The sequence below is a fragment of the Sporothrix schenckii genome (assembly GCF_000961545.1).
Source record: "Sporothrix schenckii 1099-18 chromosome Unknown Cont47, whole genome shotgun sequence".
NCBI classification, from domain to species: Eukaryota; Fungi; Ascomycota; class Sordariomycetes; order Ophiostomatales; family Ophiostomataceae; genus Sporothrix; species Sporothrix schenckii.
Window position 1 is genome coordinate 2,981,717 of NW_015971148.1, and position 25,366 is coordinate 3,007,082.

Sequence of the window (25,366 nt, forward strand, 5' to 3'; positions counted from 1 at the left end):
CACGACATCCCCTTTTCCGGCGTACTCTATTTCACCGACTGTTCGAAACAATGGCACCGGCTAACATCAACATCGGCTCCAGCACCACGCCTTCATTTCCTGCTGGCATACAAGTCTCTTCACCGCAGTCTACTATTCCCTGTGCCCAGGAGCAGACATCGTCGTCGACCAATAATGGATCCACACCCAATGGCGAGCTCCATATCGTCGGCCCAGACGCAAACTCCGTGTCTGGAGCACCTCCGGCTGCCAGCGGTACACATGAGGTTGTTGCACCCACTCTGCCCTCCATCCCCTCTACATATCCCCCACCGCCACCTGGCATTGCCGATTGTCCTGCTGCCGTCAGCAACAAAGTCATCGAGACCGAGATTTTGATTGTCGGTGCCGGCCCCTCGGGCGCCTCACTTGCTTGTTTTCTTGCCGAGTATGGCTTGAAAGGTATCATTATCAGCGCGGCGCCCGGCACAGCCAACACGCCGCGCGCACACATTACCAACATTGCGGCGCTCGAGTGCTTGCGCGACATCGGCCTCGACGCGGCTCTCAAGCAGGTGTCGTCCGAAGGCAGCTGCATGATGCACACGCGCTGGTGCCACAGCATGGCCGGTGCCGAATACGCCCGCATCTACTCCTGGGGCAACGACCCTAAGCGGAAGGTAAGCCCGTCAGGCTTCGTCGCAGATTTTTTGCTGTCACTCTTTAGTTGCCACTTGTCACTTGTCATCACTTTCTGACTGTCTAGGGCGATTATGAGTCCGCGAGCCCCTGTGCGCCTGTGGACCTGCCACAAACGCTGCTGGAGCCTGTGCTCGTGCGGCATGCCACCCATGCCGGCTACAAGATGCGTTTTGACACAGCTCTCCTCGGATTCACCAGGGACACTGCCACAGGCATGTACACAGCGACACTGCGGGACAAGTTGGCCAATGTCGAATACCGTGTGCGCACCAAGTACATCTTTGGCGCAGACGGTGCGCAGAGCCAGGTCGTCAAGCAGCTGGACCTGCCGCTCATCAAGAAACCCGGCCAGGGCCTGGCCGTCAACGTGCTCGTGCGCGCCGACATGTCGCACTTGGTGGACGCCCGCCGGGGCAACCTGCACTGGGTCATGCAGCCGGACCGAGAGCACCCGGCCTTTGGCTGGATGGGCCTTGTACGCATGGTCAAGCCGTGGCACGAGTGGATGTTTATTCTCCTTCCGAGTCGCGATGTCGACGGCGCCGACAACTTCGAATCCTTGTCGAAGACGACCAACGAGGAGTACCTGGCCCGTGTGCGCAGCTTTATCGGTGACGACACGCCTGCCGAGATTCTGAATGTCAGCAAGTGGTATATCAACGAGATTGTCGCCGAGACCTACTCGGTCGGCAACGTCTTCTGCCTCGGCGACGCCGTCCACCGCCACCCGCCCATGAACGGGCTGGGATCGAACACCTGTATTCAGGACGCCTTCAACCTCGCCTGGAAAGTCGCCTATGTGCACAATGGCTTGGCCGGCCCGCAGCTGCTCGACACGTACAGTGTCGAGCGCCAGCCTGTCGGCAAAGGCATCATCACACGCGCCAACCAGGGCTTCCGCGACCATTACAATGTCTGGGAGGCCCTGGGCGCGCTGCCCAGAACGGTCACAGACCGGCGGGCCGTTCTGGACGAGCTCGAGGCGCCCACCCCGGCCGGGCAAGCTCGCCGCAACACGCTGCGCCAAGCCATTCATCACACAACCCATGAGTTCAATGGCCTGGGTATCGAGATGAACCAGCACTACAGCGGCCAGGGAATCTACGTCGCCGACGAGAGCGAGGCCTGGACGCCGCCCGGCCGTGCTGCCGTCGACCCCATCTTGTACCACGAGCCCAACACGTACCCGGGCAGCCGCCTGCCCCACGTCTGGCTCAACCACGGCGCCATCCCGTCCGCCAAGCCCACCTCCACCATTGACATCGCCGGCCACGGCAAGTTTGTGCTGTTCACGGGCATCGGTGGCGACGCCTGGCATGGTGCGGCGTCTCGCGTGTCCGAGGCCCTGGGCGGCGTTCCCCTCCACGTGCACACTGTCGGCTTCCGCCAGCAGTGGGAGGACTTCTACTTTGCCTGGGCCGAACTGCGCGGCGTCAGCGAGTCGGGCGCTGTGCTGGTGCGCCCGGACCGCTTTGTTGCGTGGCGTGCACAAGAGGTGGCCGGCGACGAGGCGGCGTGTGCGGCCAAGCTGGCGACGGTGATGCGATCTATTCTGGGTCTGTAGTGGCGTGGAGGATGATGTACAACTGGACTGTCGACGGTGGCTATACCGCGTCGTAGGTATGGATCGAATAAATAGGACAGCTGGATTGGCTAGAACTGTATATAAGACCATAAGACCGACGTGACGGAACATGGACGAGTGGCATAAGTTGGTGTCTTTCCAGGGGCACAAACTGATATTGTTTTATCCAGAACTGTGGACTGTGGTCCTGATGCATAAGAGGCTGTCTTCCAAGTGCGAGCCCCACGATAAATGCTACATGAATTCCGACGAGAGTCTTGGCCGTCACTTGCCGAAAGCTGTCGCGTTGTCCGCTCACTATGGCGGATAGATGATGGCGCGGCGAGCAGCCTTGGACCAGCGGCAATTCATCCGTTTCTCCGCACAGTCTATTCTTGACCTATGGGAATAAAAAGAGCATACCCGCGCCGGCTTTTATATCTTGGTCTTCAACCTAATATAACCAGGTTAGCCAACAACTCAAAAACAAGACTTTACCTTTGATTCACAAAATCGAACGTTTTTCAACATGAAATGGCTGTTTTTGTTTGCCCTCGAAGCCGCAGCCCAGGCGGTCATTTGTAACCAAACTACGCTCGCTGAGGCGGCCGACGCGTACATCGCCGCCCAAACGGCCGGCCAGCTTGCCCCCCTCCTGGCCGTCACAGCTGCCAACTGGACCTACCAGGAGAACAACCAAGCCGTGAGTATCGCCACGTCCCGTTCAGCACCCGGCATTATCCTGGCCAAGGCGCTCAAGGTCGACCACCGCCGCACGAACTTTGACTTGACGGCCTGTGCGACCTACACGGAGCTCATCTCGGCCGCCGACCCCGCCAACCCGTACGTCATCGGGACGCAGATTCACCATGCGACGGACCCATTGGAGCCCCAGAAGGTGGTGCTCGTCGACTCGATTGTGACAACGACTGGCGCCTGGTTATTTGACGCAAAGAAGACGCTGCAACACGTGCTTCAGGAGAACTGGTCCGTCATCCTGCCCGAGCGTGCCCGCGACACTCGTGTCGTGCTGCAGGCGGCGGCCGACGCCTATCTCGACATGTGGAGCAACGCCACGGCCTCTGAGGCCGTCCCTTGGGGCACGCCGTGCACGCGCCTCGAGGGCTCTGCATACACGGGCCACAACCGGCCGGACGACTCGTGCAAGGCGGGCATTCCGTCGAACCACAAGCAGGCGCCCAACACACGCCGACGCTATGTCATTGACGAGTCCATGGGGTCTGTGAGTGTATTTTGCGTGTGGGAGCACATGATGAACGCGTCCGACAGCCACGAGCTGCGGCTGGAAAGGGGCAAGCTGCGGTATGTGCACACGATGACTTCGTGCGGGTCGAAAGCATGCAAGCTGTAAGGCAAGGCAAAGGGGAATGGGTAAAGGACAAACAGGCAAATAGGGAGAAAGGAATACAGAGAGCGAAGCCGGAGCTGGTCAACGCTAAAGGGGAAGGTGGTCGATATGGACGGATGGTGACGACATGCGGCGGAAGGTACGGATAGATGCATAAGCCATGCCTTGTTAAAGCGGGTCTGCGTGTAAGTGCCAGAATTAGACATTTGGCACGGCCTGTTTTGCCTTGGCAAAAAGAGAGGGGCGCTCCAAAGAAGCACTGAACAAAACAACGAAATTCTTGGCACGAAGCTTGTTCTTTTTGACGTACGAATACTTGCGATCGCGATTCATCCACTCAGCTGCGCTGATACGTCAATGGATTTCCGGAAATGTGCTACACGTTTGCAAGCGCGGGGATGGCTGCCCCTCTTTCCTTCCCTTTGTTCACACAAACTCAGTCATAACGATCGCTCCTGACAGTCTACAGGTCATGACGTCAGCATCCTTTCATAAGGAAACACCCGGCAAGAGCATCCGATCGACGGCCAGCTGGAGAACTACGCCCCCTATTTAAGAGCTTCAGAGCAGAGAGTCGTTTCTTGGCATTTTACAACACATCCAATTGAGCTTGCTCTCATTTGACAAAACCAGAAACAAACAAGCAATACCGTGTAGCAGAGCACCCGTATCAACACCGCAACCATGGTTTGGCAACACGGCGACGAGCACGATATCCCGGAGATTTACCAGCGGAACCAGTAGGTCGTTAAAGCGTTGTTGTGTGCCCTTTACTACTTTTTCTTGCTGCGTCTGTCCAATGATGTCAACGCTGACAACGTCAGTGCCGGTGGCTGGCTACCGGCAGACCACCGCGTGCAGCACGAGTGGCTGAGCAAGACGGTCAAGCACGTCGACAGCAAGTCCAAGCGCGCCGCCCTTGCCCCGGCTCTCCAGGAGTTCAAGGAGTTCATCGAGACCAACCCGCGCGTCTACATGTACTTTACAGCCATGTGGGACGAGGTGCCGCACCGCCGTGTCTACCAGCACGACCCCACCGGCGGTCGCCAGATCCGCGACTACATGCACATGCTCGACGTGCTCAACCACGTATTCGGCCGCGCGCCCGAGTGGACCAACGCGGCCCAGAGCGTCGGCATGGTCGGCGTGCCTCTGTGCGCCATCTTTGACTACGTCATGGGCACACCGAGCGGCCACGCGGCGTTCCTCGACCCGGACGTCAACCGCATGCTGAAGAAGGTGCTCAACGCCTGGGGCAAGTACCTGACGACGCCCGAGTCGGCCGAGGTGCTGGGCGACCACGAGACCGGCTGGTTGGGCAAAGTCGGCTACAAGGACCTGATGGAGGTCGCCAACGCCCCCTACAAGACAGACCACAAGTTTGAGGACATGTACATCTGCGACCCGAGCGCCAAGCACTACGGCTACAAGTCGTGGGACGACTTCTTTACGCGCCACGTCCGCGAAGAAGCCCGCCCCGTGGCCAACCCCGACGACCTGGCCGTCATCAACAACGCCTGCGAGAGCCGCACGTTCGACGTGGCCCGCAAGGCCAAGCTGCGCGACCGCTTCTGGATCAAGGGCCAGCCGTACAGCGTGCTCGACATGCTCGCGCACGACCCGCTGGCGCAGCAGTTCCAAAACGCCACCGTCTACCAGGCGTTCCTGTCGGCCCTGTCGTACCACCGCTGGCACGCGCCCGTGTCCGGCACGGTGAAGCGGGCGTTTGTGCAGGACGGCACCTACTTCAGCGAGCCGCTGTTCGAGGGCGAGGAGGGCCACAGCCACCACGAGATCGACGTCAAGGGCATTACCGTGGCCCAGGGCTACCTGACGGCTCTGGCCACGCGCGCCATCATTTTCATCGAGGCCGACAACAAGGACATTGGCCTGATGGCGTTTATCGGCGTCGGCATGGACGAGGTCAGCACCTGCGAGATTGGCGTCAAGGAGGGCCAGCACTTTGACAAGGGCGACGAGCTCGGCATGTTCCACTTTGGCGGCTCGTCGCACGTGCTGCTGTTCCGCGAAGGCGTTCAGATCGACGGCTTCCCGAAGCCGGGCGCAAACGCTAATGTGCCGGTGCGCAGTGCTCTGGCCAAGGTGACGGGATACGTCGAGCCGAAGTAGTGTGCACGGAGTACGGGGCCGGAAACAGATTACGGGCCTAACAAATTCTGTGCATCCGGCGTGTTCGGCGTGCTCGGCGTGCTCGGCAATGGCCTAACAACGAAAACGATGGAAGCGATGTCAAGGCATCGTGCGATCTTGGTTACAAAATAGATTGTTCGAGAAGGATAGTTCTGCCTCGGCTGGAAATGTATGTCGTACTTGAAAACTGTATTTGGAAATCCAAGTTTGAAGCTGCACAATACGAAACCCGGTGGCCAAACAACAGCAATGCATGGAATTCCAACGGCAATGATGTGAATCCCGCTGTCCGCCCCGGGAGAGTTACCTAATATAGACATGACATGCGAGCTTAAGTGCGCTACGAAAAATTAGGAAAAAAAAAACAATGACAAAGCTGAAGACGTGAGCCTCGGCACTATCAAGCCCTGTCCCACCACTGGTTTTGGGTGTTGAACAGCACTACAAAGCGGCAAGCGTCAAGCGACCTACGAAGAAATTGCACCCCCTAACACACCCCGAACTCCACTATCAGTCCCTGCTACCACGCCCAGCACTTGTCCCCAATGCGGAAGTGCCGCCGCTGGCGGTCGATGGTCTCAGTGTTGATCCAAAACGGCCAGCCTCGGCCGCCAAAAAAGAGCCACCGCCAAGCGGTTCCGAGATGTCAACGGCAATGTGCTGCCATGTTTGACAGTCCCATTGTCTTTACCATCTCCGCTGTCATTCTTTCTTCTACTTTACCTTTTGATTCGTTTTGCTTTCATCCTCCTCGATTTATAATATGGGAATTTATGATTAAAAAAAGTCTCCGGCGCGCTCCGCGGAGCCCAGCCAAAAAAAAAAAAACAACATAAAAGAATACAATAAAATAAAAATCCGTGCAGCCCGATTGTGGGGTGCTTGCCAGACCGCAGAGACAAGGGACCGGCCGACCTGCCGCATCTGTCGTACATGGCGTACCTTCCTGCTATCTCTGTGTTCCTGCATGCCCGTATCTTGCATATGTTGTACGTCGTACGGGTACAGACAGAGGGAAGGAGCAATTGCATTGTCTTGGCCGACTGTCTGGGACACTGTTGCGAACACAGGAAAGAGCAACTAGCAGAGACCAGGGAGCACCACGACAACATGACTGCACTTGCAGTCTCTAACTGACAGCGTCCCGTTCTCGTTGTTTCCATGTTTACGACAAGATTCGTCCTTCCTGACTCTCAACATTTCGATCTCCAGTTTTGTATCCCCTCCGTCCCTGAGCGGTTTCCCGGTCGCCGGTCTCACAATTTTTTGGCCCGTCAAAGACAAAATGCGTTAAAGCGCGCCTCGCCACACTCAACAGCGGGATCCAGTTCCTAAAACAGTAGCCGCCGAAGCCCCTCTTATAAAACCTTGTAGCTGCTGGGCCGCTACATTTTGTTGCGCCACCGCATTTGAAAGGCCTTTTATTTTATTTTATTTTATTTTATTTATATTTATATTTTAATTTCTTACTATCTTTTCGCTTACAGAGGTTCTTTGTTCTTGCCTCGCAATATTGTTGATACTAAACGGGGAAGGGCAATTCGGAAGGCATGCTGGCATATGTCGCAGAAAGGAAGGAGTGACGAGACGAGGGGTAGCTGCCGTATTTAATTTTATTCTATTTGGGCATCCTAGTGCCTTTTTGCGCAGGTGGACTTCGGAGAAGTTGCTGTTCCTGCGAATCCTGTGCTGCAGAAAGGAGGAAAGAGGATGGCAGGAAGGAGCAATGTTGAGGAGAAGGGGAGGGGTGAGATGTGCACGGAGCAACTAACAACAAGGAAAGAACGGGGTCGGAGGCTACGACTAGGACGGACGCGGCTGCCGAGGATGTGGGCTACTGCCATACGTGTTAGCGCATCGCGCTCCTCCCTTGAGCTTCAGTCGTGCTTTCCGGGTGCCTCGAAGAATAGATAAAGGACGGAAGCCTCGTTCCACGTTGCACCTCTGCTCTTTCCTGTCTGGGACGCCATGCATTTAACAACAGGTCATCTTTATCACCACACTTCAAAACAACTTTAGTTTTCTCACTCTCCAACACCAACCTTCTATCACATTTCCATCACACTCCACACACCACACACCACACTCAACACCGTGCACAACCTCACACCTCACAATGTCACGCCAGAATACCTCTGTCGTGCTCGCTGAGCGGCCCACCACCGACATCATCCCCGGCCAGACCTTCCGCATCGAGACGGCCCCGGCAGCCACCGCCGCCGATCTCCAGGATGGCTTCCTGCTCGTCGAGGCTCTCTATCTGAGCCTCGACCCGGCTATGCGCGGCTGGCTCAACGACCGCCCGTCCTACCTGCCGCCCGTTCAGATTGGCGCTGTCATGCGCGGTGTCACCGTCGCCCGCGTGCTGGCCACCAAGTCCTCCAAGGCCGCTGAGGGCGACATTGTCGTGTCCTTTTCCGGCTGGACCGAGGTCGCCGTCATCCACGAGAAGATGGTTGAGAACCCCTTTGCCGCCATGCCCGCCGCCCTGCGCAGCCACCTGCGGCCCATCGACCTGGTCAGCGCCCTGGGTGGCACTGGTCTGACGGCCTACTATGGCCTCATGAAGGTCGCCGGCGGCATCAAGCCGACCGACACGGTTGTTGTGTCGGGCGCCGCTGGCGCGACCGGCAGCGTGGTGGGCCAGATCGCCAAGATCCTGGGCGCCAAGCGCGTCGTCGGCATTGCGGGCAGCGCCGACAAGGTCAAGTGGCTGACCGAGGAGCTGGGCTTCGACGTCGGCCTCAACTACAAGGACGCCGACTTTGCGCAGCAGTTCAAGGCGGCGACCACCGACCGGATCGACGTGTACTGGGACAACGTCGGCGGCGAGATCCTCGATATGGCCCTGGGCCGCGCCAACTTGTACGCGCGCTTCGTCATGTGCGGCGGCATCAGCCAGTACAACACGACCAACGTCAAGGGCCCCAAGAACATCCTGCAGGTCGTCGTGCAGCGCATCAAGATGCAGGGCTTCCTGGTCTTTGACTACGCTGCGGAGAACGCGACCGCCATTGGCGAGCTGGCCAAGTGGGTGGCCGAGGGCAAGCTCAAGAGCAAGGAGCACATTGTCAAGGGCGGTCTGCGCGCGGCCGAGGAGGCCCTGGTCGGCCTCTTCAAGGGCGTGAACACGGGCAAGCTCGTGGTGGAGATCAAGAATCCCGATGAGTCCTCGAAGCTGTAGAAAGTCGAAGAAGGGACATCGGGTGCAATAATGCTGGAATGAATTCTTTTCTCGCGGTCGTCTTTTTTTTTTTAATTAATCACAATAAATCGGCCATCGGGCGGTGCATCATTCGCTGTTGTTGCTTTTCACTACTGTTGTTTGGGCTTCCTATATGATATAATGGAAATGAAAAGAAACTGAAATCAAAAGGGGAATCTTTGTGTTCATATGTAAACTGTTCGCAATGCTCTCTGGTAGTGTGGGTACCACATCCGTCAGAATACAAAACTCTCCGAATGAAACGCTGGGTGAGACGGAAAATGCACACGGAAATCTCCAGTGCTCCCTTTCCCGCATCTTCCGCATCTTTTGGAGCAGTGCGACCTTCTAGGCTAAGCACGTCCTTATCGTAACCTCGCACCCGTAGTCGACGCAGCCGCCGAAGACGACTGCCAGCGGTCGTGGCTGTTTTGTTCCTTTTGTTTCCGGCACATCGATGCATGGTAGCGTGCGTGGAACTTGGCATCCTTTTCGTGCAAGGGGTTGTAGAGAATGTTGCACTCCTTGCACTCCCGCACCGATGCCGAGTCGCTGCTTCCGCCGTGTCTGGACGCGATAGCCAGGCTCAGGGTTGTCTGCACCGATGGTGCCCCCGCCGTCTTTTTCCGCTTCCTTGCGGTTGTCGCTGTTGCCGTTGCCGTGCTGGACAAGCCCAGGCGCACCCGCATGCGCGTGCTTGATGCTGCCATCATGCCCGAGGCGAACGGGCGGTTTTCTTTCGTCTCCTCGTCTGGCTCCTCTAGCAGTTCTGACTGCTTCTTTATGACGTTGTCGTTCTCATTGCCATTGTCGGTCGGCATGGCAACCTCTTCGGTGTTCGGCGTCGCTGTCGTCATCTGCTGGTCGGGCCGTATCGTCAACCGCCGCTTCTGCCTTGGTCGCTGATCAAAAGCTTTCCAAAGAGGTGAGGATGATGGTGACTTAGGTTCGACCGCCGCCGCAAACGCCGCCGCATCCACTGAGTAAGAAGACTTGGCAGAGGGCGATGACACTGCCGATGATGCGGTCGACCGGAACGAGGCGATGGACGAGGCAGGTGACGGGCATGACGAGAGAGACGACATTGACGATATCGATGCTGCAGGCGAGCTCGGCTCCGGCAGAGATGGTGGCGGAGGCGCATGAGGTGGTGCAGGCGCGCTTCGTGCCGCGGGCTGAAAGTATCGCATGATGCCCACGCGGCGCGGGCTGGCTGCTCTTCGTGGCGATGCGGCCTTGCGCGGGCTGGTCTTGGGGCCCGTCGCCTTGACTGGTGTTTGCGGCCGTCTGCTGCTGCTGTTGTTCCTCGACGCAGCCTCGTCCGCTTCCTTTTGCAGCTGTCTCGACACTTCGTCCGCAACAAAGTCGCGCCGGACGGGTGGCAGCACCGTTTCCGGTGCTGCCGCTGCCACGGCCACCGCCCCTGGCACGGCTACCAGGATCGCTGTACCTGTCTTTGGTCGCTTGCTTGCTTGCTGTTCGATCGTCTCGTCGGGAAGAGAACGCTTCTTGCCATAGGTCCGGAGGGCGCGTCGTGAGGGCTTCTCGGTTGTTGTGGCGGCCGACTGCGGCACTTTGGTTGGCGATGGCGTCGGTGTCGGTGTCGCAGACGGCGTGGTTGTCTCCATTGTGCTCAAATCTTCCCCGATCGGCGTCGCTTCCGTGCCCTTCGCCATCGTCCCCTTCGTCGCCAGTGGCTCCTCGAGCGAACGCGTGCCCGGCGTGTCGGGTGTCATATATCGCATAGCGGACAGGCGAGCCGTGGTGGAATGGGTGGGCACAGTGGCCGCCGCAAGTGGGAGCGATGTTCAGGGCCAGACGAGTCGTTCTCAAAGTTTTCTCAAGTCGTTCTTGAATGGATGTTTTGATTAACGGCTTTGTTGATGTTGATGTTGGTGAGACGTGGTGTGTTTAGTTTAGTCTTTGATGCGTTAACAATGGGAAGTGATGGAAAGATGCAGAAATGGTGCCATTGCATGCGGCATAAAAGGCTGAATAAAAAACGACTGTACAAAGTACTTCGCACGAGTAAGAAACCTCCTAATTCAATGGAGAGGTCGTGTGTTTGCCCATGTCGCGAAAAGAGAGAGCTTTGTCCCTGTGCCCATGCATTTTGGGTGCCCCGCTTTGGCGACGCGCATCGTACCTCCCCCAACCGACGCGTTTTGGAGGAAGGAGCGCGTCTTCCTGTATTCGCGTGAACCACGTGATGTCATCAACGACTTAAAGTGGTTTTTATCGACGACAGTTCATTATTAAAACGTCGCGTTAACTGTTGCGGTTTTACTTTGCAAGCTAAATTGTGTAGCGATACACTATTCTTTCGTGAAACAGGTCCGCCACATACCCACAACGAAACGGCTTACGATGCTGGCGCTGTGTCCTGTTTCCGTCGCCGTGCCTGCTTGCTATCAATTCCGGTTGCTCCTTTCGACCCTGGCAATAGCACGTCCTGGTGGCTCGTTGTGTCGTGCGTTCTTGTCGTCTCCTTCTCTGTCTGCGGGCTGTCCGTGTTGTCTTTCCCACCCGGCCCAACGGCCCATGTGTTCACCACCTCGCGCACTTCCTTTGGTGCATTCTTCTCCCGCCGTGCTGCATCGGCCAGATGCCACACGTAGCCTGCATACAAGCCGTACTCGACAAGCCCCGTGGCCATGCTGCCGCCCATGGCCAAAAACAGTCGCGACGGCGTCGGCCACCACCGCGCCAGCATCCACAGCGCATACGCCACGCCTGCCATGGTCAACACAAAGTTGAAGATGAGCATGACCTGGCGGTTGACATCACTGAGCGTCACGCCGTCGTCGCCGGTGTCAGCCGCGTAGACGGGGCGGTGCACCTGCGCAAAGGTGGAGGTGTCGTAGGCGTCGGGTGGGTTGACCATGCGTTCGTAGGCACGGGCCTGTTCGTCGCGGCGAAGGCGGGCCATCAGGGCCTTGTATTCGGCAGACTATACGGAGGTAAGCATGTGAACTGAAAAATTAAAGAGGACAGAAGAGCAGAAGAGCGGCGCACGGCGCAGAAGGATGTACGACGTACCGGTTCGGGTTTCGGTGGTGGCGGCGGTACATGGACGCGGGCACCGACCAGGAGCGTCTCGAGTGTTGTAACGGTGGTGGCCGGCTCCGGTGCATGAAGCGCGTCCAAAGCGGCCGCGAGGCGCAGGATTTGAGCGTGGGAGATGGGTTTCGCGACTGCTGGTGAGCTGAGATCGGGTTCGCCCTCTTCAACAAGGAATGTGCCCTGCGCGCTGTCCGCCGAGTTTGCATTGGCCCCCAGTCGCTTCAAGCCCTCCACTATGGAGGGCGTCATCGTGAGGAGCACCATTTTTAGCGACCTGCTTGCGGGGTTGGGGCTGCACGGTCGCTTTGGTGATATGTGAGTATCAATAATGAGGCTGTATGGGGAAGCCAGGCTCCTGTATTTCGACATTTCAGGGAGGATGCACCTGCCCTGCCTTGTGCTACACACCTGTACTGGCACCTGCCAAGCTCCAGGCGTAAAAGTGGGGACCTGATGGCAGCCACAGGGCAGGCACGGGCTGTAGCTGCCTTCTGCAGCATAACGAGCAGACGAGGTAGCGAATTCGACGTATTAAGCAAGCTCCATCTGGCCAAAATAAAGCGCACTCACAAACCGTTTTAGCACTTTAACAGAGCAAGGAATCCTCATTGTAACACTCTTAACAGTGTAAGGAACCCCACTAAATAGCTTTGCGAGTACGCTTTTTTTCGTCCAGGGGGAGGCAAGCTACTCGGGAAAGGGCGGGACATAAACGGCGCACGGTGATTGGCTGGACCAGCTCAATGACGGTCCCAATTGCCCAATCGCCGCAAAACCGCGGTTTTCCTTGCCCTCCCTGTGGGCACGCTTCAGCTTGGTGGGGAGGAACGACCGGCGTCAGTAATGGCAGGAAAAATCTAGATCGAATCAACGCCGGAGGGAAAAAGCAACCCGTATTATCTGGGCCCCGCCGACAAAACAAAGCCATTGTCACCACCACGTTCATCCCGACGATTCTCACCTCCAAGCCTCGTCGATCTAGGTCAGTATTGCTGCTCGCCGTGTGCTCTCGCCAGCAGGTAATTTGACCGAAAGCATTCGAGCAGGACGCGCGTTCCCGAGCTCCGACCGGCGGCTCCGACCACGCCGACGACAGCAACGACAGCTTTGCAGCCTCAAGGCTGCAAAAAACAGGGCGGAAGTATGGTGGTGCGTATCAGGGGCGCCACGGGTGTGCCGCTGAGTCGGACGCAGCGTGTGGCAGCAGTTCGGCGGCTGCCAACGCACGGCCCGTTATGCGGCTCGGCGGCGTACTCCTCGACGGCACAGTGCCTCCAGCAGAAGTCGACTTTGCCACAAGACACCAGCAGTTTGGCACGAACGACATCAGCACGACCGCTTCCGCAGCAGCACACACACTCCGCCCACCTCCAACACTACCTCCGCCAGAACCAGCTTGCAAACCGTCGGTCCTCCTCGGCATGGGCGGCCGCCGTGTCTGTGGCCGGCAACATGGTGTCCAATGCGTTCAACCGAGCCAAGAAGAACGAGATGGCGATTGACCCGCTGAGGACAGTCGCCAAAGAGATGAAATTTCTGATCGGCGACGTACGCAAGCTGCTGGGCTCTGGCCACCCGTCGCTGGACCGTGCAGCTAAGTACTACACACAGGCCGAGGGCAAGCACATGCGGCCACTGATTGTGCTGCTCATGTCACGCGCAACCTACCTTTGCCCCAAGGCGCCCCAGCTGCAGCCTGTCTATGTTCAACAGCAGCAGCAGCAGCAGCAGCCCCTCCAGGCGTCGGCCGGCGTCGACGTGTCCATCTCGCCCGTCAACGTCCTGTCCGACTTTAACCCGTCCTGGTCCTCGACTTCACCCTTTACCGATCCCTCTGCCGCCTCGCCTTCCTCCTCTGCCTCCTCTGCTTCCTCTACCGCGTCTACTTCGACACCTGACGAGACCAGCCAACCCGAGATCCTGCCGACGCAGCGCCGCCTGGCCGAGATCACCGAGCTGATTCACACCGCATCGCTGCTGCACGACGATGTCATCGACCACTCCGAATCGCGGCGCGGCGCGCCGTCGGCCAACCTTGAGTTTGGCAACAAGATGGCCGTGCTTGCGGGCGACTTTTTGCTGGGCCGCGCGTCCGTCGCGCTCGCGCGCCTGCGCAACGCCGAGGTCGTCGAGCTGTTGGCCACCGTCATTGCCAACCTGGTGGAAGGCGAGTTCATGCAGCTCAAGAACACGGCCAGCGACGAGGCCCACCCCGTCTGGAGCGAGGCCACGCTGCAGTACTACCTCCAAAAGACGTACCTCAAGACGGCGTCGCTGATCAGCAAGAGCTGCCGCGCCGCCGCGCTGCTGGGCGGCGTCGACAATGCGACCGTCGAGGCCGCGTACCTCTACGGCAAGAACCTGGGGCTGGCCTTCCAGCTGGTCGACGACATGCTCGACTACACGGTCTCGGCCAAGCAGCTGGGCAAGCCTGTGGGGGCCGACCTGGAGCTGGGCCTGGCGACGGCTCCGCTGCTCTTTGCCTGGCGCGACCGGCCGGAGCTGGGCGAGCTCGTCGGGCGCAAGTTCAGCCAGCCCGGCGATGCAGAGAAGGTGAGCCCTCCCACGTAGACCCGCCGAACGTGACGTAACAGAAACAGACCGCGGCTCGGTTCATTACTCATTACTCACTGCTAACCACAACGTAGGCACGCGAAATTGTTCTGTCGACAGACGGCATTGAACAGACGCGGGCACTCGCCCAAGACTACATCGAGCAGGCCATTGCGTCCATCGCCGTGTTCCCGGCGAGCGAGGCCAAGGACGGTCTCGTGGAAATGGCTGTCAAGACACTGAAGCGGCAAAAGTAAAAGACCGAAATAAGCATGTGACCGAAAAAATAGAGAGGGTTCTGAAATCTGTTTCTTTTTCTTTCTTTTTCTTCTTTTTTTAGGTCTGTACAATAGAAGAAATGGCCTCGCGACGATTGGATTGGGGAAAGACAAAACTACGACAAAAACGATAAAAACGACACGCAGTGCATAGGTTTCATACTTTGAGGAAGCGTCTTGCGGATGGGTTCGGCGAGGCTGAGTCGTTGGCCTTTCTGTAGACACGGCAAGATGGGGTGGATAGGAAGAGGTAATGGAAGACAAGACGCCGGCGTGATCCTAGGCGATGTCTTCTTTCTTGGTCATGCATAGACAAACCGCTCATACACTATGAATTTAATAGTTTTCAGTTTACTTGAAGCGACAGTTTTTGCAGATTTTCCAGCGTTTCAAAGGGGATGCGGTGGGCGACGGTTTCCAACAGAATAAAAAGGAAGAGCAGATTGAGCTGCCCAACACAGTTCGTGCACGGGTCCATAAATGTAACGTGCGATTATTCAGAGCCGCTCGACGTAAGGGAAAGACAGGTAGCCAATGGCATAACAAAGAATCACAGAACAAAAATACAACCGGTTTGGTGTTTCCTGTTTCCCATTTGCTACCATGAACAGCTTGCATTGTCTGCATTACCTGCCGCCGGTTCCAAGATGTTGACCAGGGAATGCAGAGACCTGCGTATGGGTCACATTAGACGGCGGTTCTGTGTCCGTTGGGTAGATCGGGAGGGTAGAACAAGACGTAAATTGTTGGGTATGGACAAAGTGTCGATCGAGTAATGGGAATAGTATTGTCACGAGAACAACAAGTTTTTTCAAGAATAGTATCGGCAGGTTTACAACGACTTGAATTTTCCGTTGATTTGTTGCATCATCTTCGTAAAAACAAGTAAAATAGAGACTATCGGGAAGGACAGGAAAGAAAAAGGACGAGCCGAGGAAGAGCATGATTAAGCAAAGGCATAAAAACCACTTCAAAACCAAGGAATATCTATGAAGATCGTGACTAGGGAATGAAATCGAGTAAGAAATATGCAAAATCTGCGACGAAAATACAGGGAAGCAGAGCCGACGAGAAAAACGAAAAAAACGAGAATGAAAATACCGATGGAGGGTCCCGAAAGGCTTCAAAACCGCGCCGAAAAAGGAAATCCATTACTCGATGGCAAGCCGAAGCTGCGCCTTCCCTTTCTCACCCGACCGGTTTTACTCGACTGTTACTCGATCGTTGTTTCCCGTGTTACTCGATCAAAACCCCAAAGAGGAAAGGGCGAACAACGACGAATCGGCCTCCGTCTCGACAGGCTCTATTTTAGCTTCGTAAAAAGAAGCCAAACAGCAAGAGAGTCGCAGCGCAGCTGCAATTGCAGTTACCAAGCGCTTAAATTCGGTGGACAAATTTACCAGTCTGTGGCAAACCAACGGCGACCTCCTAGCGTCGTTCCGCCTGCACGTGCCTCTTCCACCACGGTTTACAGTGTGATTCAGGCAAAAGTCGTAGGAATCGGCCAGAGCCGATGGCACTTTGACGAGAGCGAGCGTTCCTGCTTGTTGCTTCTGTGCCTGCGCCTTCCTAAATAAGTGACAAGCAACCCCTCCTCACTCACCACTTGCTCTTTCCCCGCTGTTGGCATTCCTGTCAGAAAAGTTCAAAATACGTAATCGGACGGCAAAAGGGTCTACCATGCCCTGCCGATCGGCGTCTTACAACTGTGAAAGAGTGAGAACAATTCGGCAAAAGACGTAAAAACCCGATGTGCTGGTCTGGATGCAGTGATGGACAACGACAAATGAAAAAAAAAAAGGGGATCGACCCTAATAAGGATGGGCGCAGCGACTAACACCCGGAAAGGTACAAGTAAAAGTGAGGAAAGTGCGAAGGACACAAAGTATCTTTCAACCCAGTCACCAGTCTCTTGCCACCAGATACGAAACGAAGAACTGATAGGCCCTACCCAACGCCGTTCGCCTTTGCCCGCGGACTAGTTCTCTTAACAATTTTTGTCCCTGCCACCGTCGGCCGAGGCGCCAAATTGCCACTGTCACGATAACGCTGGAAGATAAGGGAAAACCGCAGAATCACCCGGACGTCTGGAGACGAGGCGTCCTGCTGAACACGAGGCTACAAGGCCATGTAAGGCCATGTACATAGAAAGTAAATAAACACAAACACAAAACGTAGTCGTCGGCGTCCAGGGCGTCCGTACGTCTGTCGCTGTCGCGGTTGGCGCGCAAGCACGCAAATCTCGTCCGCGGCAGACTTAGGACCCATCGGAAGGGCTGCCCGGAGGCATAACGTAAAATATGGAAAGAGCGACTAAGGCAGCGAGGTCATTCCGGTCCGGCGCAGGCTAGAGTGCCTCTTTCCCTTGTTACCAGAAATCCGCACCAAAAAGGCACCAACACAGGATCAGACAGCGGGTCCTCCTTCCTCGCGCGCGTTGTCGTCGCGGCGGGGAGGACCCTTCCGTTAGCCTCCTCGACGTCGGTTTCTCTTTCTCTCTTTGTTTTTTTCCTCTTTTGGTGCCTGCCCTTGGCTGGGTCCGCGAATTCCCTTGGCTCCCTTTCCCCTTTCGTCTTTGCTCCTTAAAGGGAAGTCGTTGCCCACCCGTGAGGCCCCTTCCCTTTTGAATACTCTCGTCCTTTCCGGCCTCTATTTTGACCTTTTTCGTCAGACGACTTTTGCTGCCTTTAACTCTGACCTTTTCTTATCATTATCTTTACCTCTATCGCCAACAACAGCCCTTATCCACGTCTATCGCGCAGACGCCCGACTGACACTACCACCGCATATCCTTATCTCTCGGCATCTTCACGCCACATCGGAGCTCAAGCGATAAGCCTCCATTCAAGTGAAACTCTTTCAACAACAACCAAACTCTGTTATCTTTTCTTTTCCTGGTCCTTTTGCTTCGTTTTTTGCCAGTCTCCTCCACACCTTCCAAATTCCCCTCGTCCCCGGGCTCAGTCCTGCACGAAAATCTTATCATCCGACCCTGGGCCTGTCTACCCCGGATTCAGATAACCAGATAAACCGTGTGCACGCACTTCTTCCCCAGATTCGCCTCAGATCGTATTGCTTCTGTATCGGGTAAGGCCTAAAACACTTAATCCACGCCTTTCCAACCGCAAGAGTGGTTGCCGTACAAGAGTGCATACTCCCCCACGAAGGCACTCACAAACCCCCCACCATGGTGCCCTCAGTCGAGATCATGGCACCTAGCCAGGACTCCCAGCTGGTGGTCCTTGCCTCCACACGTGCCGTCCTCACTCAGCCAGACAACTCGCTTATCCTCTCGCCCGCCACGATCACCATCTCACCAGTCACAGGCACCATTGTGTCTATAGCCCGCGAGGTCCTGCCCGCCTCTGCCTTCCCCGCCAACATCCAGTATGTCGACTACTCGCCCAGCGTGCTGATGCCGGGCATTGTCGATGCCCACGTGCACCTGAACGAGCCCGGCCGCACGGAGTGGGAGGGCTTCTATACCGGTACCCGTGCCGCGGCATCCGGCGGTGTCACGACCGTTGTCGACATGCCGCTCAACGCCATCCCGCCCACCACCACCGTCCAAGGCTTCAAGGAGAAGCTGGCCGCCAGCCAGGGCCAGCTCTGGGTCGACGTCGGCTTCTATGGTGGCGTTGTTCCAGGCAACGCCGACGAGCTGCTGCCTCTGGTTGACGCCGGTGTGCGCGGCTTCAAAGGATTTCTGATACACTCTGGCGTCGATGAGTTCCCGGCCGTGTCCGCCAAGGACATCAGCCTCGCCATGGAGACCCTGAAAGACGCCGACACAACGCTCATGTTCCACGCCGAGATGCTCCCGCCCATTGCCGACTCTGTGGGCGACGCCGTCCAAACGTCCGAACCGCCACTCGCCCCCCACGGTGCTCTCGAAGCCTACAACACGTTCCTCGAGAGCCGGCCGCCCGTCTTTGAGACCTGTGCCATTGAAGAAATCGTGTTTCTGGCGCCCATCGCCCCCAACCTGCACCTGCACATCGTCCACTTGTCGGCCACCGAGTGCATCCCCATCTTGCGCGCCGCCCGCGAGCGTGGCATCAACATCACCGCCGAGACCTGCTTCCACTACCTGGGCCTAACCTCGGATGCCATCGAAGACGGCGACACCCGCCACAAGTGCTGCCCGCCCATCCGCAACCAGATCAACCAGGACGGCCTGTGGACCGAGCTGGGCCGCCCGGACAGCATCATCAAGACTGTCGTCTCCGACCACTCGCCCTGCACACCCGATCTGAAGCTGTTGCCTGGTCACCTGGCCGCACCTGCGCCAGGTACCGCTGCCTCTCTGCAGGTTGAGAATATGGCGCCCGACATGCTCCACTCCGACTCTGGTGTTGACTTGACGGCCCCTGAAGGAGGGACGACAAAGGTGGTCAAGGCCGCGACCCCGGTCGACGAGGCCGTCTCGGTCCTGGCCAGCCCAGCCGAAGAGGAGCGTGCCAAGATGGCTGCCGCCGTCGAGAAGCAGGGCGACTTCTTTGCCGCCTGGGGCGGTATCTCGTCTGTCGGCCTCGGCCTGCCCATCATGTACACGGCGGCTCAAGCGCGCCGCGCTGCGGCCCATGCCGGCGCCGGCAACGCCCACCACCAGTGCGCCGATGCCGACTGCGACAAGGTCATGCCCGCGTCCTCCACATCTGCCATCGCATCCACATCCACATCCACATCCGTCCCTGACATCATCGACATTGTCCGTCTCTGCAGCCAAGCCACGGCTGAGCAAGTCGGTCTCTCGCACCGCAAGGGCGGTCTGCGCGTCGGCCTCGACGCCGATGTTTGTGTCTTTGACGACGCGATGCAGTGGACATTCACGCAAGGCGATATGCGCTGGAAGAACCGCTGCTCGCCCTGGGAGGGCCACACGTTTGAGGGCCGCGTGCGGGCCACATGGCTGCGCGGCCAGGCCATCTTCGCCCTGGGCGGTACCAACGATGGTTTTGTCGGCGGCCGGCCCGTGGGTGCACCGCTCATCGAGAAGCGTGGTACTGCGAAAGAAGTCGAGGTATAAGAGACTCGAATAGAAAGTGAAGAAACAGAAAGAAAAGGGGAGAGAAATAAAGCCAGAGAAGGCGCCAGGGCGTGACGACGTTTCGCATGATTTTTGCCATATACTCATTTTCTTTTTCTTTTCTTTTTTTTTGGGGGGGGGGGGAGGGGTTCAATCAGTCTTGTTATTCATTTACTTGCTAGCTTTGAGCCTCGTTTTGCCAGCTCATTTGTTCTTTCTCGCATCTAGCATATGATTTTGAATATGGTAGCCAGCCACACCCATATGATATCACGTAGTACATAGTAAAATGAAATAAATAAAAATAAATTAACCAAATTGTGACTTAACATTGAGAAGTGACATAAACTAGTTAAATAAACAGCAAAGATGGGATATAAACTCACAATGTCAACAAGCCGCCCTGGGGAAAACACTCAAACATGAACATGGAAACATAAAACACATGAGGCGAGACAGAATCGTGTCTGAAAGAAAGTAGGACATCAAAAGAAAGACGACCAAAAAAATAAAATAAGCCGATATCGTAAACACCGCCATATCCAAGAAAATCCAAATAACCCACCTTCAATCCTGCCTTCCGTATCCTACCAAAAATAAACACCCAAAAATTAGATTTCAGAAATCCTAGCCCAATTGTCCTCCCTCGGCCTTACATCTTGGTCCCAGCCTTGTCAAAAAGTGGAAAAAGACGAACCGAAAAGCAAAACAGAAATAAAATTTGGGCTAGACAGGCGCGTGAAGAGAGTAAAAAAAGTCAAATATAACAAAAATAAGTATGACATTTTGGGGGTATAGGAACCAAGAGCTGGCTGTGAGGATGTCAGTGAAAAAAATAAAAAATAAAACAAAATAAAAAGGACAACTAAGGGCATAAAAACAGAACGAGAATGTGAAGACATGAAAAGAAGAGAAAAAAACCGCAACCGAAGCCGTCACAGACGTTAGAACAGGTGCTGGATACCGAGACTGTTTGCAACGGCCTGCCAGTCCCATGCGCTCAAGAAGTCACCAAGTTCGATGAATCGCCACACTACGTTGAGAACTTCCTGAGCTTTGTACGTATTGCGCAGCCCCGTGTATCCGTGTGTAACACGGATGGCATTGCGGACTCGTTCCTGTTCTTCAGGAGAATAGCAGGCAGTGCCGATGATGACACACGGGATCAGTAGGAGTGCCTGTGCTGGATCGCTTGGCTGAAAACTCTCCAGAAGGGTCAGCGACTCCTCAACAGCGATACTGACACCAGGCTCGTGATTTGATGGGCGTCGGATTGGCGGTGGCGATGCCCGAACGCCATTGTCACCCATGGACTTCTGGCCAAACAATTCGTTCGTAGCGTTCAAGAAAGGACGGCTTCCACCCGATCTGCTCGGGTTGGCGATGGAATGGCGGCGCGGATTGTTGAAATGATTCTCCTGGGGAACCATGGCCTCCAGTCTGGGCGAGGGGGAGGATGCACAGCTCGCAGCTGCAGAATGAGGAGGCGTCTCGGTGATTGTACCGCCTGGTCGAGCGTTGAACGACCTCGCCATTGACATAGATGGGAATGCCGATGTCGGCGGGCAAATTGTTGTCTTCAGGTATAGCCAGGCCATCTGTTTGTAAAGAAGAGTAACTCGTTCCCGGCTATCGCCCACTGGCCACTCTGGCTTCCATTCGAGGATCTGGTCCTCAATGTCGGAGGCCCTGTATAGGCTTTCGTAGTCTACCCGAGGGTCGGCGTTGCATTCGATTCTAGCCCGGATCCGGTTGCGAATCGTCGTAATCTGAGATAGGTACGTGAACAACCCGTCAGACACCCCGATCAACCGGGGGCGCTGAATCGGTGCGACCGGGGCCCAGTCCTCCGTCACGAGACGTTTAGCTGGCGGGTTTGGGTAGTACACCAAATCATCGGCAAAGATATGGTAGTAAAAGATCTCAGCGATGAAGGCGTGGAAAGCATCATCTTGAGGTGGGTTGTTCCGAATGAGGTAGAGGAACGCCTCGTAATGAAGGCGTTGGGTTCCACTATTGTCTCCTTCGGATAGGGGTTCGAGAATAAGACAGAGCATCTGTCCATAGCGAACGGCCAAGACATCGTTCATGTCAGGATCGTCCATTTCGTCATTCCACATACCCTCACGAAGCGTTTTGACGGCAGCGTTGTTGTGGAATTCGCCGCGATGACGTAGAGAATCAATGGACAGTTTGGCGTTGCGGCGGAGGATCTTCTCTCCATACGGCGTGTCATAATCCAGATGTCGACTTGCAAGCGACAGAATGGAGTGCATCATGCCTTTGTGTCGAGTTGCAACAGGCACCAGCATATCCCGGAAGGCATTGTTGTGTTCACCTTCGACCGTAAAGACAGCACTGAGATGGTCATTGTAGTGTCTCCAGAAAACGCGATCTTCCGCTGTCTCTAAGCCGGTGAAGATGGGCTGCATGGTGATGACGGGAAGGCTCTGGTTTTTCAGAAGCTCTGAAACATGGTCAGAGACGGAGTGGCACACTAGGGGGATACCTTCCCGGAGAGCACAAGTGGAAATGTACAAGGGCATACCTTCTTCAGCCTTTTCCTTGCCACTCTTCCAGATTTGCTTTTCTGGATAGCCTTCGCATACGACAGCATTTTTTTCACAGTTCAAGCCTACAAAGCCGTTTGTTAACATGGCAATGTCCGTTACTTTTGACAAAATGGGGGCGACTTACATCTTGGCTTCGCTTCATCGCACTTCTTCTTGCGCTTTCTACAAGTGATGCAGCCCGTCTTCGATCGGCCCTTTGCGATTTTTCCGGAGTTGGCGGACGCCGTCGGTACGATGTTGAGTTTCCGAGGGCGACCTCTAGGGCGCTTGACCTTTGTGCTCGCAGTGGAAACCGTGGTGCCAATGGGCTCGGGATTAGGCGGTGCCTGGTCAATGTCGTCGAGGCAGAAGTTGTCCTCCTCCACCGGCTCTAGTTTCGGGATAATAAGATCGTCACCAATGTCCGCCTCCCACTGCATATCGTGGGCAGCGTCTAGGTGATCATGCACGGCATCTTCGTAATGTGCGTCGTCGTCGATGAAGTTGTCGTGTGGATCGCCGCCAGCAAGGGAATGGTCATGGCCATCGGCGAAGAGATCTCGAGGCTCAGAGTTCGACGATGGCGACGTCGAATTTTCGAGCGTTGGAGAGGACAACGAGGTGGCGTTCTCCAAAGTCGGTGCCGACGACAGGCTCGTAGACGCGGTGAGCGGATAATGGTCAACGTCCGTAAGGGCGCCGGGTATGTCGACGCCGATGCGGATGGGTGAGATTTGGCCCTCCGATAGCTGGATATCAGAAACGAGAGTCGAGCGACTGCTGGAGCTGGAGTCTGCCCGGATCCATGGGACAGGCCTCGAGAGCACATCTGAGGCGAGGCGGTTGTCATCTGAATCCGTGGCGTGAGAATCCGACCATGTAGAGTCGGCGTCGCCCGACATAACCGGCAAAGGTTGATGCATGGCTCGTCACTAACGACTGCATGCCAGTAGGGACGTGATAAAGATAAAATCTTTGGAAACAGAAAGCGGCCGTTTCAAGAATTCAAATAAGAAGGCGGGAGTGAAAGGAGCGAGAGGGGGGACAGATGAGAGATGGAGACGAGGGCCCCAAGCCTGATTCGGAGGCGTCAGGTCTGAAAAAGATAGGAAGGAGATGGGCGGGCCGACAGTAGAAGTATCTTTCGTCTGGACACGGCGGGTTCAGCTTGCTGTGTCGATCAGATAAATTTACCTCCCTCTCAGCCAGTCTGAATATAGGCAGGTTAAAGATTGTGCACGTATTGTGGAGAATGCTGAGAGAAGTGAAATAAATATGGCAAGAACAAGTGCTTAGACGGTGACGAGGGGTTGTGTCTGGCTTGTTTCTATGCGGCCAACAGCGAGACCCGGGGAGGATGGAAGCAAGAGGGTGGGGAGACAGAAATCAAGAATGAAATAGGCAGAGCGCGCGGGGTTTAATGACAGCAATACGTGAAATAGACAAAAGGATGGACGAGAAAAAGGAAATAAAGAGCGAAGGCGACAGCGAAAGCGAAGGCACGAGTGCGAGACGGAGGATGAGGGGATGGCGGCTGATGTTGGGGATTCTGTGCAACGAGACCGGAGAATGCCAATCACGATTCTGCGAGGGCATAAGCAAGAAAGGACCCTGTCCAACGCGAGAACACACCACAAAAAGCACGGGAGAGGTGGGTGCAGTGTCCAGAGCAAAGGAACTGTCTGTCAATCGTGGTGCTTGCAGAGGACTTGGCCAGTTCCCAGCCTTGCTTTGGGGGCGAGAAAATCGACAGCTGGAACGTGTGCGGCTGGTAGATGTAAGGCAGCTCAGCTGGTAGTTTGTTGACGCAGGTGAAGTATTTAGTGTTTGTTGGATTTTGCTGAATCTGTTTGCGATAAAAATCAAGTACGGGCCGAATGCGGTGACTAGTAGACTGCGGTGCGGCGGTCAACGGTAGCCGAGGAGCTGGCGCGAGAAACGTAGCACGATGTTTAGATGGTCGAGTGCGTCGAGTTTGTCGAAAAGGGGAAAGCAAAAGGTCTGGGAACCCAGGGTTTTGAGCTTGCAGAGCGCAAAGAATGGCGAGAGTGAGACGGAATGTCACCGGGCGAGAGACAGAGAGAGGAGGAATGAAATGCGAAAAGAGAGCAACGGGGCGAGCAGAGCTGACGAGACGGAAAGGGAACGAAAGGAGGCAACAAAAGCCGAAAGACTGAGGGGAAGACGGTATCGTGAGAACTGGACTGTGGTCGGAAGAGGCCCTTTGGGAATGGTCAGCAAGGGCGTGGCGTCTCGGTTGCAACAGCGCTCTACGTCGGTTGTCTAAACTCCTCTGAGAGGTCCAGGGTGAAAGCGGAGGCGGCAAGACAAGAGATGAGAGCACCAGGAGAGACGGAGCAAGACAGGCTCGACAGGGAGAGAAAAGAAAGGGTGTGCAGGCAAGACCAGAGTGGAGCCAGGAGAGCAAAGGTGGTGTGGGGGAAGACGATTTGGAGAGAGTGCGCGACAGACGACGAGAAGTGATCCGACCACTGCGAGTCGAGACGGTTTGTGCGGTGGTGTGGGTGTGATGCGAATGCACGAGGCAATAATAAACTGACGCGAAGAATGGGGGGAGAGGAGGAGGAGGAGGAGGAGGAGCAGGAGGAGGTGAACTATGGAATTATGGGAAGACGGAAAAGATGGGAAGATGGGCAGATGGTGCGGAGGGTGCTGAGGGTGGGGGTTTGCAAAGGATGGAAGGAGCGCGTCGAAGGGAGGACTGGAGAGGAGAAATTTACGGAGTAACTGGACACGGCAAGCTGTGAGAATGGGACATGGAGAAAGAGCGACCCGGGCGGGACTGCGATGAGCAGCACAGAAACGGAGAAGGGGCATGGGACAGGGCAATCACGACTCGGCTTGGAACGTTCGTCAGGGAGCAGGCACGCACTGGGGCAGCAATTGACTCAGGAAGGCGC

General features: G+C 56.1%; 10 protein-coding genes across 10 annotated transcripts; 7 read left to right on the forward strand and 3 right to left on the reverse strand.

Annotated features, from left to right (window-relative positions):
- Window positions 1-50: 50 nt before the first annotated feature.
- On the forward strand, window positions 51-2,245 carry SPSK_04044 (2,4-dichlorophenol 6-monooxygenase; the record flags this gene model as incomplete). The annotated part of the gene is made up of 2 exons (XM_016730857.1): window positions 51-659; window positions 746-2,245. The coding sequence occupies 2 exons, from the start codon at window positions 51-53 to the stop codon at window positions 2,243-2,245; spliced, it is 2,109 nt and encodes a 702-aa protein (XP_016585494.1).
- Window positions 2,246-2,774: 529 nt separating this feature from the next.
- On the forward strand, window positions 2,775-3,617 carry SPSK_04499 (uncharacterized protein; the record flags this gene model as incomplete). The annotated part of the gene is made up of 1 exon (XM_016731303.1): window positions 2,775-3,617. The coding sequence occupies one exon, from the start codon at window positions 2,775-2,777 to the stop codon at window positions 3,615-3,617; it is 843 nt and encodes a 280-aa protein (XP_016585495.1).
- Window positions 3,618-4,298: 681 nt separating this feature from the next.
- Window positions 4,299-5,744, forward strand: SPSK_04264 (phosphatidylserine decarboxylase; the record flags this gene model as incomplete). The annotated part of the gene is made up of 2 exons (XM_016731075.1): window positions 4,299-4,354; window positions 4,439-5,744. 2 exons carry the CDS (start codon window positions 4,299-4,301, stop codon window positions 5,742-5,744), a joined length of 1,362 nt encoding a protein of 453 aa, XP_016585496.1.
- A 2,137-nt stretch (window positions 5,745-7,881) lies between these two features.
- SPSK_04414 (uncharacterized protein) lies at window positions 7,882-8,949 on the forward strand (the record flags this gene model as incomplete). The annotated part of the gene is made up of 1 exon (XM_016731221.1): window positions 7,882-8,949. One exon carries the CDS (start codon window positions 7,882-7,884, stop codon window positions 8,947-8,949), a length of 1,068 nt encoding a protein of 355 aa, XP_016585497.1.
- A 386-nt stretch (window positions 8,950-9,335) lies between these two features.
- On the reverse strand, window positions 9,336-10,715 carry SPSK_04292 (uncharacterized protein; the record flags this gene model as incomplete). The annotated part of the gene is made up of 1 exon (XM_016731103.1): window positions 9,336-10,715. One exon carries the CDS (start codon window positions 10,713-10,715, stop codon window positions 9,336-9,338), a length of 1,380 nt encoding a protein of 459 aa, XP_016585498.1.
- Window positions 10,716-11,332: 617 nt separating this feature from the next.
- SPSK_04459 (uncharacterized protein) lies at window positions 11,333-12,297 on the reverse strand (the record flags this gene model as incomplete). Its single annotated transcript, XM_016731266.1, has 2 exons — window positions 11,333-11,920; window positions 12,010-12,297. The coding sequence occupies 2 exons, from the start codon at window positions 12,295-12,297 to the stop codon at window positions 11,333-11,335; spliced, it is 876 nt and encodes a 291-aa protein (XP_016585499.1).
- A 479-nt stretch (window positions 12,298-12,776) lies between these two features.
- On the forward strand, window positions 12,777-14,843 carry SPSK_04068 (hexaprenyl-diphosphate synthase; the record flags this gene model as incomplete). The annotated part of the gene is made up of 3 exons (XM_016730879.1): window positions 12,777-13,015; window positions 13,080-14,586; window positions 14,682-14,843. 3 exons carry the CDS (start codon window positions 12,777-12,779, stop codon window positions 14,841-14,843), a joined length of 1,908 nt encoding a protein of 635 aa, XP_016585500.1.
- Window positions 14,844-18,051: 3,208 nt separating this feature from the next.
- Window positions 18,052-19,893, forward strand: SPSK_04133 (allantoinase; the record flags this gene model as incomplete). Its single annotated transcript, XM_016730944.1, has 1 exon — window positions 18,052-19,893. One exon carries the CDS (start codon window positions 18,052-18,054, stop codon window positions 19,891-19,893), a length of 1,842 nt encoding a protein of 613 aa, XP_016585501.1.
- A 944-nt stretch (window positions 19,894-20,837) lies between these two features.
- On the reverse strand, window positions 20,838-23,347 carry SPSK_04009 (c6 zinc finger domain containing protein; the record flags this gene model as incomplete). The annotated part of the gene is made up of 3 exons (XM_016730823.1): window positions 20,838-22,360; window positions 22,442-22,528; window positions 22,591-23,347. The coding sequence occupies 3 exons, from the start codon at window positions 23,345-23,347 to the stop codon at window positions 20,838-20,840; spliced, it is 2,367 nt and encodes a 788-aa protein (XP_016585502.1).
- A 1,046-nt stretch (window positions 23,348-24,393) lies between these two features.
- Window positions 24,394-24,976, forward strand: SPSK_04584 (uncharacterized protein; the record flags this gene model as incomplete). Its single annotated transcript, XM_016731386.1, has 2 exons — window positions 24,394-24,723; window positions 24,752-24,976. 2 exons carry the CDS (start codon window positions 24,394-24,396, stop codon window positions 24,974-24,976), a joined length of 555 nt encoding a protein of 184 aa, XP_016585503.1.
- Window positions 24,977-25,366: the final 390 nt, after the last annotated feature.